Source organism: Platalea leucorodia (genome assembly GCF_965183815.1).
Source record: "Platalea leucorodia genome assembly, chromosome: 4".
In the NCBI taxonomy this organism is placed as follows: Eukaryota; Metazoa; Chordata; class Aves; order Pelecaniformes; family Threskiornithidae; genus Platalea; species Platalea leucorodia.
Window position 1 is genome coordinate 114,169,127 of NC_138826.1, and position 12,798 is coordinate 114,181,924.

Here is a 12,798-nt window from a genome sequence, read left to right on the forward strand (position 1 = left end):
CACACAATGAGGCTCTGTTCAGGTTATCGTTTTATTAGTAGTGCTATTCTTACCCATATGTTTCTGGGACTTTGGGATTTGCAGTGATTCTTTGTGCTGCAACAAACTGTACAAGCCAAAATATGATTCTGTCCTGCAGAATTCTGGGATTAATTTTTTATTCGTCAGGGACCACAGAAGAAATACTGGGAATGCATTAAAAAGCTAAGTGTACGGTAATGTTAAACATACCAGAGATATGAACTGTATTGAAACACCCAAGTTGTAGTCTGCTCTCCAACCCTCTCAACTTGGCTAGAAGATTTTCTATCATCTACTTAAATTTTATAACCTTTGTGTATATTATAAGTTAGCCATGTGTGAGATATGCAATTGATTAAGTGAAACACTCTGATGAAGAACTCAGGTTAACTCTTTATGCAGGTGTACAGAACAGCTGTATAGTATACATACATATACTACCTATGACTTTTGCTTCTGTGCTAGATCATTTTTGCTTTAAATTATTTTGTTTCCTTAAATTAACAAAGATATTAATACAAGTATTACTCTGAAATGTTTAAACAGGTTCTGATACTTTCTAGATGTGTTTTCCAAGCTCTTTCTTTCGGAGTGCTATCATATCTGAGTGTTGGACCTAATGCAAGTTCTCATAATCTCCAACAGACTTTTTTTCAGAAAGTTCTGGTTTTCAGCAGTTCCAAAGAGCAGCATCTTTCTAATTGAGCCATTAATTATTCTGACATCTTTTTGGCTTTAAAAGACTATTTAAAAAAAAAAAAATTATTAATTTCTGCTTATCTACAATGTAGGCTGCTGAATGCAAATTGTATATTGACTTGTATGGAGTAGGAAAAATACATGTTATAAATATTGCCTACATTTCTCTTTTAGAATCAGTGATGGAGGTGTAAGGCCATTTGTACGAGGTTCTTCAGGATCTAAGCTAAGAGAGCTGAATTTGACTAATTGTATTCATGTCACTGATGCTTCTGTCACAGAAATAGCACAAAGGTACCATAGTCCAGTACAATATTTTTCTGTGTGGCTAGACTTGCAGTGTATTTCTAATGTTAAAGTTCTTAATATGTTAATAAATAGGTAAAATTATACAGCCAATTGTATATAGAAAATTGTACTAGATAAATGACTAATCCCTTTTGGCATTATGACTCTCTTAAAAAATGATCCATTATATAAAGGGGAATTCATCAATATAAATATGGAAACCTAAGAAGTCTTATTTTTAGGGGAAAAACGTGCTTATATGATGGCTGTCAGTGACAAAACTGCATTAAAAGATTAATATGAATAAGTCACATTTTTTGTAAACTCAATAAATACTCATGTCTGCACAAATAAAAAAGCTCTCTATTGCTAAACCTCTTCAATTCCAGTTCCTCAGAAGGAGTATTGGTACTGGCAATCAAAAAATAAATTTAAATCTCCAGAGAAGATTGGAGTCAGTCTTTCCACTCCTTACTAGATGTCTCAGCAGGCCCTTGTTTATGCTTTCATAACAGTAATTGTGAATAATTGTATCATGCTTGGTGGTAAGCCAGAGAATGCCTTCTCTGTCTTAATGATGGAGTGTTACCCCTAAGGCTGTGAACATAGATATGCTGCTTGAGGAGTCAGATTTCTTAGGTCTTCTGGTTTGGTTATGGGAAGATACAGTTTGTGGTGCTTACTTACGCAGTAAAATTCAGTTTTCCATGTATGGTCAGTGAGTGCTGATTTGCAGAACCTGGCAATGTCTTCATTTGCTGTGTACCATTACTTGTGTAGCTGTAGTTGGGTGTGGGTACAGCCACGGGGTCCTGAATTCTGTCGTTGAAGTGAGCTTTGAAGTTCCTGTGCAAGACATGAGAGATTTGGAGATGAGGAAAAGTCAAGCATCAAACTAATTTAAAAAATATTTTTGTGTAATACAGCTCCTTGATTTCCATATTTTTATTTCATTTGATTGCTGTTCATGATTTGAAACATTTGTATGCTTATGCATTATGAGTGGAATCCTTGGAAGTGCCTATAAGTAAGCTAGGTATCAAAAGTCTAGAGTGCTTATTTTCTTAGGTCCCCTGAAAAAAAGCTTAGCAAGGGTTATTACAAAAATGTACTTGCTATACTACATTTCTGTAACAAAAGTGGAAAGCTGACAGTTCTGTTTTTTTATTTAATTTAGGTGTCATGAATTGACCTACCTAACTCTGCGTCACTGTGAAAATGTGACCGATGCTGGAATTGAAGCCTTGGGAAATATGTCGTCACTGATATCCATTGATATCTCTGGAACCAGCATCTCAGATATGGTATACATGAGATTAAAGAATGCAGGATGTGTTTACTATTTATCTAGGCTTTCTGAACAAGATGCAATAAAAATCCATTCATTTAAAAACCTGAATGGATATGAAGCAGTGGAGTTGCAGTGTTGTTAACACGTATTTTAGAATGTGTGTAGTACAGTATTAGCCCATGTGTAGGCAGTAACAAATAAAAGGTAATTTTTAAGTTGGGCAATTCTTACATTTGAAAGAGAGAAACAGAAACCATCAGAAAGAGGAAGTTTGGCTGCTGTGAAGCTGATCTGAAAAGAATGTTTACTAAGCAGAATTTTTTTCCTCCAAGATGATTATGCCTGAGGAGAACTGAAAAATTGGTATTTTTAACATTTAAATTTGTAAAAATTGTGTTTTCCGTGAGCTGGAATTCATGGTGAGAAATCCTGAATGCTAGCTCTAGCAGAGGCACTGCTCTACACTATGGTCTAGAAAATAATTACTAGTGAAAGAACTACTAACAAGGTATCTTCAGTGTGTCAAGTTGCTAAAACTCTGGAAAGCAAAATAGCGAGTGTGGGAGCCAGGTTAAACATCGCAGGCCTCCACATTAGATGTTCTTGGGAGGTCCTGCCTTGTGCGCAGGGTTCAGAGGCAGTTCTGCTGTTTCTTTTACTTTTGGGGCAAACTCCTTCCACTGAACACAGAAATCTAGGAGAAACCTCGTGAAGAAAACTTGCCATAGACACTATTCACGCAGTCACTGTTCAAACAGAATTCTGACCAAGTACTTTATTATTTGGCTCTAACACAGAGTTTGTGCAAAAGCAATTAAAATGTGAAAAAGTAATTGAAATGCCTGTATCTTTTATGGGGGCCTGAAAATAAAAAAGAAAATTAAGCTAAATTAAGAGGGTTGGGAAATCCAAGACGACTTCATTTAATGTGATCATTTAAAATATGATAAAATTATATCTGAATGAAATTTATGCTGCCTTGAATTACAGTCCCACAATGTTTCAACATAAATGTTTTCTTTCTCCTTGCCTGCCACAGCTAGTCTTTTAAAATGCTGTGTTGCTTCTTACTCCAGTTTTCACATAGCACAACCCATGACCTCGGCAATAAGCCAGGCTCTTTCGCTTACACTGCATTTCTAAAGCTTTCCGTTTTCTCTCTCCCACAAGACAGATAAATTAACATGGAAACTGACCACTTACCATTTTTGCAATTTCTGATCCGATTGCTAGTACTAGTTACAAAACTGTTATGGGTTTTGCTGTTTGCTGTGTTTAAATATATAACATTCACACACGTATAATAAATACATTTTCTAATCTTAAAACATTATTTCATAAAAGGAAATCTAGCAGTCTGGTTTGTAACAAGCTACTATTTGTATGTTTTGACTTTATAGTAGGCATTTTATTAGCATCTAGAGGAAGTTGTATTAAGATCTCTTTCAATTTAGACTTTGTAAGTATTGCTTTAAAAATGTAGAGAGAGCACAATGTTTTATGTGCAGTAATCAACACCATTATGCTGTGCTGATGAAAAATGGTAAGGGTCATATGCTTTCCTGCAGTCTGTGCAGTAGATCTCTGTTGCTTTTGCTGTCTTGCTGTTTAGTGTGAAAAATGTAGATTTGCACTACACAAGAGAATTTTCCTTTCTGGCTTTTCAAATGACAGCAGAATCATTCTGCTCATCAAAGCGGAGTGGAATTTACTGCAATAGGGATGACATATACTCAAGGGAAGGATAGGGGAGAAAAGATACAGTAGAGTCAGATTTTCTTACAGATCTGTGTCTCAGGTATGACTGACTTAATCAAAATGGAAGTTTTTTTCCACTGGGGGTGCCTTCCTCTTCTGTAGTTACTCTGATGCCCAATAAGTGAATGTTCCTGTTGTGATCTGTCTTTCATTCAGGGAATTTGTTGCATTTGGAAGAAATATATTGACTCTTAGAATTGTCCCTGACAAGAGATCTTGTTAATAAAAGAAAAAAAAAAAAAAAAAAAAATTACAGTACCCTGTAGACTCACAGTAATTAAAAAATGTAGTGCTGATAAGAAATACATTAAAAGTCTCTCGCATGTTTGGAGGAGTTTATTATCCTTGTCCTGAGTCTACTCCTCAACAGAAAGACTGGAAATTTAATAAAAATAATGCATATATTCAGATTTTGGTATTGTGTAGAAAGTCATGCATTTTACATAGAGAGAAAATGCCTGGGCAAACTTCTAAACACAAGCTAGAATAGGTCAAGTAATTCATTACGTGTTTAAGTTGCATGTGTGCTTAAGTGTCTTGCTAAATAAGTCAAAGACCATCCATTAACAAAACCAAATACCATCCAATGAAGAGGATGTCAACTTTATGCATGTGAGAAACTGGTGGCATACTGAAGAAGTTACTGTACTTTTCTCATTAGGGCTTTGACTGTATTGCTCTTACCCTCATAAAATACATAACATTAAATAAAAAACCCCACAATTACATTTTAAATATTAATTTATTCACTCAGTTATTTTAGCATCCATCCTTTTACATTTGTTTATTCAAAATTGATTTTTTAAAAACAAATAGCACACATTTTTAAGTCTCAATAACTTTTTTTAATAGTGGAAGGACATTTGTTCTGTTTTTGTCATTCCTGAAGTACTAGAAATTGGTTTCTTAGAGCTATAAATGACTTAAAGGACACTTAGAAATGAAAAGATTTGCAACTTAGTGACAGCATTTCTTTTAAAAAAAAAAACCTGCAGTGACAGAGCAAAGATGTTGAATTATTTGAAAAAACTACCTTTAAATCCTTTGAGAAAACTCCGTTTTTTTTTTAGCTAGCCTCCCATCCCTCATTGTTTCCCCTCAAGTTTTGCTCTTCTAAACTCCCTGGAATAGAGACCATAGTGTTTTAAATTGTGAGTGTGGTGAACATGTTCATGAATGCATAGATAATATCACAAGTCATTTTAGATATCATTATGAAGGTATTTACAATATATGCAAGGCATTTAAGCTTCTGTTACAGAGCTGGACACATTAGCATTTAGGACCAAAACCTATTTGTCTTTCTTGTAAAAGGAGACTCAGTGGAAATGCTTCCATGAGTTAGAGAAGCAGTTTTAGTTATTTTATTATTTATTTAGTAGTTTAAATTCTTTATTCTCATACTCTCCATATTTTTGTTCAAATGTCTTGAGCTTTTTCTGATGTCTATATGATACAGCTTTGGCAGCTTTGCTCTCCAAGGCTGAGAGTCTGAAAGCATGCAGCTGCCTAGCTTCCCTCATTCTGACACAAGCTGCTCATGCATATGGCCTGGATCACCCATCTTCTTGGGACATAAAAAAAAAAAAATTAAGTATAGAAATGTCAGGACATTTGAAGAAAGTGTCTTAAGTCAAGCAAGATTTAGATAGAAAAAGTATAGCAAAGAATAATCAAAGGAATTGATAAAGAAACTTAGTTGACTTCTGAGTTATATAGAGCATTCAGCAACAAAAACAGTAGATGCCCTGACATAGACTCAGGGAAGCTTAATGGCAGTGATGAATTATATGCAGTGTAATAATGAGAGAGAAAAAAATAGCCTAAAATGTAAAAAATAGGTAAAATCCTCTAAAAATGGGAAGAACCCTGATGCACTTCCGAAATCAAAGATAAAAAGGAAATATGAAGTACACAGAGAAATATTCTTTGCTTTTGCATTTTCTTCTGCAATGACTGGCATGCATGAAATTCTTTCTCATAATAATTTAAGGCCCCATTCTCTCTTCTGGCTGAAATTCCTCCTCAAGAATTCTCTGTGGCATCAAGTCAGCTAATCAGTCGCAGATTTTTTGCGTGCTATGTGTAGTTACTCTTTAAAGTCGAGGATAATTTGTAATCATTGGGAACTCTGGAGTAGTGGTTATATGGATGTATAAACAGTTAGCTCAACTTTCTTTTCTTACATGTTTGTGCTTAATGATCTTCAGATCCCGGCTGATCCTGAAGGCCAGGCTGCAATGTAAATATTTACTAATATTTTAATAATAAGTTTCTAAATAGGGGAAAAAAAAACCCAAAAGTGGCATTTTGGCTTTCCACAGTTATCTAGAGTAATTTCTTTGCACTCTTAGTGGGATTCTGAATCTATGGTGACTTGAATCCATAGCCCGGCTCCACATTTTGTTCTGTTAGAAAATTAGGCCAGTAGGACTGAGGAAGAGCCTTGTCAAAGTTAAGAAAAAAATATTATCAGGTCTGATGATAGATATAACCAGCAACAGACTGCAAATGAATTCCTTGCATTTGATTTCCAAAGGAAAGGATGTAACAAATCACACGCATTCCCAAGGCAGAGAAAAGGACATGTTAAAACATATGACAGTGGGCTCCAAATTCAGATGTTAGCACTCCAGTTTGCTTGGGAGAATAGAGAAAGAGAGAATTGGACCTGGAGACCTAGCAGCTTAATTCTGCATAGAAGTAGGAAACACTAACACAGACAGTCATTACAATCGATGCCAGATGTGGTAACACCTTGAGTCCCAATGCAAATCAGTAGGAATTAAAGGTGCTTAGCAATGCTGAAAATTGGGCTCGATATTTTTACAGGACATTCTGTTGCAGTGGAAGCCCTGTTGTGTGGACTTAGTGTCAAGAAATGTTGGCAACCATATTACATAAGTTATGATCTGGTCTAACTGCAAATGGTGTTAGGTTCATAAATTAAATTTTATGGCATGCATTATACACAGTCATACAGGCTGATGTCTGCACTGCGATAGAAAAATGTCTCTACAGTTCCTGTAAGCAGATCTGACTCACCTTTATATTAGTGTAGGTATTGGAAACAGTATAGCTACATTTGCTTAAGAACTTACCAATTTTCCAGAAGGTTTTTGCTATCTGAAACTGAACTTTGTTCCACCACATATGTATTGTTATTAGCAAAATGATACTGCATGATAGGAGTTAAATTCTTCTCGTCTAGTAAGTGTTTGATCCATGAAACTGATGCCTGACTGTGGCCAACCTGTGCAGAAATCTGAGCATTTTAGAAGATAAACTGAGTCATTTAATATTAAATGGCTCAGAAATGGAAGGTGGGAGATACCTCTTAAGAGCCATTTTCCAAGATTGGAGTCACTTCGAGGTCAATCTCTTTGGTTTGGGGTATGAACAGGAAGTAACATCTGTATATCTCTGGAACATAACGATACATTACAGATGCTGACCTTTAGGGTTACAAAGAGATACGTGAACAGAAATCTCAGAAGTAGTTGAAAATAGCATAGCACATGGTTATTATTAGTGAGAGATGGTACATTCATTGCAGTCTGCAGTTGGAAGGCAGAGACTTGCAGCTTGTGAATATAAAATAAAGAGTAGTTGTCTTTGGTATGCCATAGCCTCAGATGACGTTTGTCTCTAGCAAGAGAAGACCATCACCGGCTGGTACAGTCGATACTCATTTTCTCATCTACAAAAACTTAAAACCTTGGTGGGATAATAATAAGTGGTGTTCTGCAAATGTTGGTAGGCCTCAGGTAATAAAGTAAATGACACAGAACAAAAATGTAAAAATTGCTTGAAAAAAACAGTTGTTGGAGAAGAATAAGACGTTTCTTTTAAAGTTGTTTTCTAAATGGAAATGGTAATATACATGCTATAGAAGAGATGCAGGACAAAGTCTTCCCTTTTTCCATGTCAACAGAAGATTGATCCAAGATACATGGGGTGATTTCTTTATGTTAAAGGAGAAATATGTTTCTGGAGACACATAGAATGGGTGATCCTAGTCTGTATGCTGCACAGTATCTGTTTCGCTAGCATCTATTTCCAGGAGTTCTAATATTTTTCAAAAATGTCTGGAGGCTTAGTATAGAAGATAAAAGTCTCTAGAAATAGGTCAGTATCCTGGATGGGGATCCCTGATGTTATTTATCAGGGAATACTACTGAATAAATCAGGAAGTCTAATAAAACTAGGGATAATTGCCTCCTTTGTATATAAGTTAGATACAAAAAGAATAGCTAAAAATTTCATATAGATTAGTCTTCCTGTGTAGAACTTGTTTGAAGAGGTTTGTTTTTGGAAACGTAAAAGTTTCATAGTTTTTCTATGTAATAGACAGTTCCTAATGACATTCCTTGTCTTCCATGTCTTCACTCTTTTGCTTCTCAAATCTGGAATTATTAATGAAACACCTCAAAGGAGACCTTGATTTTCATTGAAAAAAAAAAAAAAAAAAAAAAGTTGTTCTGTGATTCAGTGTCACTCTAATCATATAAAATAAGTTATCTTTGAAGTCATAGCAGCATAAATTGTCATGTAGCAAAAAAATCTTTATAATATTCTTTAGTATTTCATTACCAAGTACATTAAAGTGGTGCCACTTTTAAATAAAGGAAAATGCAAGAAGAAATTATGTCCATAAGGTCACACCTATCTCTATCAGTCTCTGCTGTAAGGAATTCAAGTTCTGACATAAACCCATTTGGGGTTTAACTACATAATTGGTTTTTTGTCTTGAATAGGAGTGCTCTGGTCAACAAAAATTTGAAATCTGTAGATTTTCATGAAGCCGTTGAAAGTAATGGTCACCACATAACTGTGTCTGCTGAGAAAAATGCAAATTTCTTTGTTTTCATAAGTAGCCAGGACTGGAAATCTCTTTCATTGTTCCATTTTTTGTTTTTATTCAGCCTGTGAGATTTCAGGAATTTGCAAAATTTGAACTCCAGCCGCACTCTTCCAGCATTATCAGTACAGTGTCCACATCTGGATTCCAGACAGTATGTCTGATTACATGTGCTGATTTTTTCAAGATGATATTGCCTCTATGTGCAGTGCTGTTCGCTGCCTAATTGTAGATAATTTATTAACCATATGGAATAAAGTGATAACTTTGTTTTTCAGTAAAGTTTAATTTATTGATATGAAGCACAGAGGTATTTTGCTGTGACTATCAAAATACATTTTTACAAAATCAACATTTAATTCTCCTTCAGATTAGAGAGTTTGGGATCAGAACACAGTCCTGTTCCCTGGTGTACAAGCAGTAAAAATCACAAAGCATTGTCAGATCCTTTTGCACTCCTAAAACAGGAATTTATCAAAGTTTTCACCTCCCTATTGTCTTGAATATGGGGGTTGTTCATGCACCTAAGAGTGACTGCACCATTTCAAATGCTGTCTTGTACCATAGCTGTAGCCATAAAGCCCTTACTGGTAAGCAAATCATAAAGGCAGCAATTTTGAGATATTATTGGGTTGTAGGAAATAGTATTTTGTTCTTCCAACACAAAAATTTGTGAAAAGTTCTTTCAAACCCAAATTTTGGAGAAGATCTGTAAATTTATTTTGCTTTGTGAGAGTCCTGGTCTGTGTCCTATGGTATTTCACACTGTGCTACTTTTCTTCAGTTTCTTTCTTTCTGAACAGGTAGGCAAACCTAATTTTTTGCTTCCTCAATTGAATTATTTCTGCAAAGAATTCTTAACCCTTGTACATACTTCAAGCAAAAATCAGAGGATAAACTGTATGCATTCCACTGAAGAGAATGTCTTAAAAGGTGCTGTAATAATTAGATAGAAGCTTTAATATACAGGCATTGAATATTAATTACTATCTTAACATATTAAATGTAATTACATAAAATAGCATGTATTGATTTTTAAGATTAATTTTTCTGTAATTTTTTAGAGCTTGAGAGCCCTTGGCCACCATGGAAAAATAAAGGAACTTTCTGTATCAGAATGCAAAAACATCAGTGATACTGGGATTCAGGTAAAACTTCACCACTTTTCTTGGTATTTCCTGGAAGCCTCTCTATTTCTTCAAAGTAACCATGTCCAAAACCTGATCTTATTTTACTCTGTATGTCATCATTCATTCTTCATTACACTGTTCTACATTCTCACTCTTACAAATGATTCTCCCATTTCATTCCTTTCCATTTTTTTCATTCCTTTCATGAATTTTAATGTCTTGAATTCTGCCGTCTGCTTGACTCTGAAATTCACTCCACAAAAGCCTTAATTTCTACTGAACTGTACCGTGCAAATTGCAATCTAAATGGCTGGTACTATTATTTATTTCTGGCTCTACAAATCCTTCACCAATTTCTATCTAAAACATACTTTTCCCATCGCTACTGTGGGCTTTCAGGTCTTGCTTTCTGCTTCTTTAGTCAGTCATTTCTTGCATGCCGTATTTAGATGACAGCATGCCTCGCTCAATGGAATAGTTGAATTTCTTTTAGTCTGTTACACTTGGTTCCTCATATGTTGCTGATATATTGCCACACATCATTATCTCTTAGTGACACAAAGATATGTCTCAATATACCTCTAAAGGCATATTTCTTACCAGCATAAATGTTATGATTATTGTGATTAAAAATAGTAAATTATATTTCAATAAGGAATACATGTGCATCTTCTTCAGATTGAACAGATGTCTAAGCTGTGTTATGGGAAAAATAGCACACATTGCACTGTGTCATTATTTGACTAAAACCTTTAAAAATGTCCTATGAAAACATCAAATGTATAATTTATCCATATATAATGATGAAACTAATCTGCTAGAAAATGGACTAAATGTGTTTTAAGCTAGGTGTTTGAAATGCTGACTTCTTATTCTAAAGATATCATCATGCTCACAGCAAGACATTTATTGAATCTCACTAAACTTTATTTTTTCCACTGTTTTTTCTTTTTTAAATTATTATTATTATATACAGTGGTTTTGAAAATCAAATATTGGATTTGGGCAATATAAAGCTAGATATTGTTCTTAAAATAAAAAGACTGAGTCTGATCTCAAACTTAGGCTATGAACTTAGAAATTTCCCAGGGTCAATAATCTTTATAAAGTAATCAGAGAGGAAATTAATTAATTTGTAGAAAGACAACTTACAAATTGAAGTTGCCACAAAGGCAATTATTTACATTGATGCTAAGTTATGAAGTTACACAGTGAGAAAATATTTTTTCTTTTGAATACTCACCAATTATCATAGAAATGTTCATCCTAATACAGTATTTGAATTTCATTTCACAATGCTTATAAATTTTATATTTCTGATTTACTGACTCTTGCTTTTTTTAAATGAATGTCAACAATGAGACTTGACATTCGAATATTTATTAGACTTACACTATCATCACAGCAGTAACTACATGCTAAATTCTAATTTATTAGTACTCATTGTCTTGTTTTGGTAAAATCAGTTATTCAGTGTTACTGTAATTCTTTTTATGGGTAAAGCATTGCACTGGAAACGGGAAAAGATTCAGAGAGGGTAACAGGGATGATCAGAGGTATGGTATAATCTCCATAAAAGGAACAGATAAGTAAGCAAGGAACCTGCGGTCTGGAAAGGAGATGGCTGAGGGAATACAACGGAGATCTGTTCAATCGCCAGTGGCATGAAAAGGGTGGATAGGGGTCAACTTTTTGCTGTTTACTTCCATACATAATCTAGTGCACATGAAATGAACCTAGTGTGAAAATTCAGAAGGAAGAAAAGGAGATGACTGTTTCCAAAATGTGTAGTTAAACTGTGAAATTTCTTATCACGGGTTGCTTGAAATTTACCTAAATCCTTATGGAGATTTGACAAATTCAATATGATTGCATAGATTTACTGCTTTGTGTTTCAGAACAATATAAGAAAGAAACACTAGTTGGTAACTTTACAGCAGAAAAAAGAACTATCCGTCTTGTTAGGAAGGAGAGAGGATTTACATCCAAATAAGAGCACTTGTTTCTGTAACGGAGAATTGTTCCTAACCATATGTAACAGAAATGCTTAAATCATGTTTGTTAATGATATCAATTTCATGCCCATAAACAGTTGCAGATCGTAAGGCTGCAGGTACAGGCAATGCCATCACGTAATCCCAGTCTTCAGCTTCTATATTTTTTCCATTATAAAGCTCCAACATCCATCATTTTATAGCCATATATTGTAAAAATGAGTCAGTTGTTGCTGTACCACAAGGGATGCATCTGGATTGAATCTTGTTACCAAACATACACGTCAGGCCATTAGGATTTGCTTCTTTAGGAATAATTCTGACTTGCCTTTCATGAACATTCGGTGTGAAGGTCCATGTTTTTAACCAAAACAATGACCAAATATGTACATCTTGTGTACCTCACGGACCATCGTGTAGCGCCAGCGCTGTTGCTCTCAGAGGAGAATATTCACTTCTGCGTTGTGCTATGCTTACGCCTGAGAAGCTATTTCAGTTGCCCCGCTACATAGAGTAAGTTCAAAAAAAGACTGTGAAAAAAGAAGTGTTTATGCTTTCCTTGTCTGCCATATGAATTTGAGCTTTTTGAGGAAGAAAGCATCAGCAGGGAGTATGTGTAGGAGTTACAGAAGCCATGTTGTCATGGATCTAGGGAGGGCGGGAGAAAAAAGAGGTAAGGAAGTAATTCAAAACAGCAAGTCCTTTTTTGTAGGTTGAATCTAAGGATATTATGGAAAATTTGTAGAGAGTAACCCC

The 12,798-nt window shown here is 34.9% G+C and overlaps 1 protein-coding gene across 1 annotated transcript in view; it reads left to right on the top strand.

Moving 5' to 3' along the window:
• The window catches only part of FBXL13 (F-box and leucine rich repeat protein 13), a gene marked incomplete at its 5' end in the record, with an annotated part of 95,678 nt that overhangs the window by 68,026 nt on the left and 14,854 nt on the right, over positions 1-12,798 (top strand). The window contains 3 exons of the mRNA XM_082311338.1: positions 895-1,014; positions 2,186-2,312; positions 9,983-10,066. Coding sequence (XP_082167464.1) covers positions 895-1,014; positions 2,186-2,312; positions 9,983-10,066 — 331 coding nt within the window. The remainder of the gene's footprint in view (positions 1-894; positions 1,015-2,185; positions 2,313-9,982; positions 10,067-12,798) is intronic.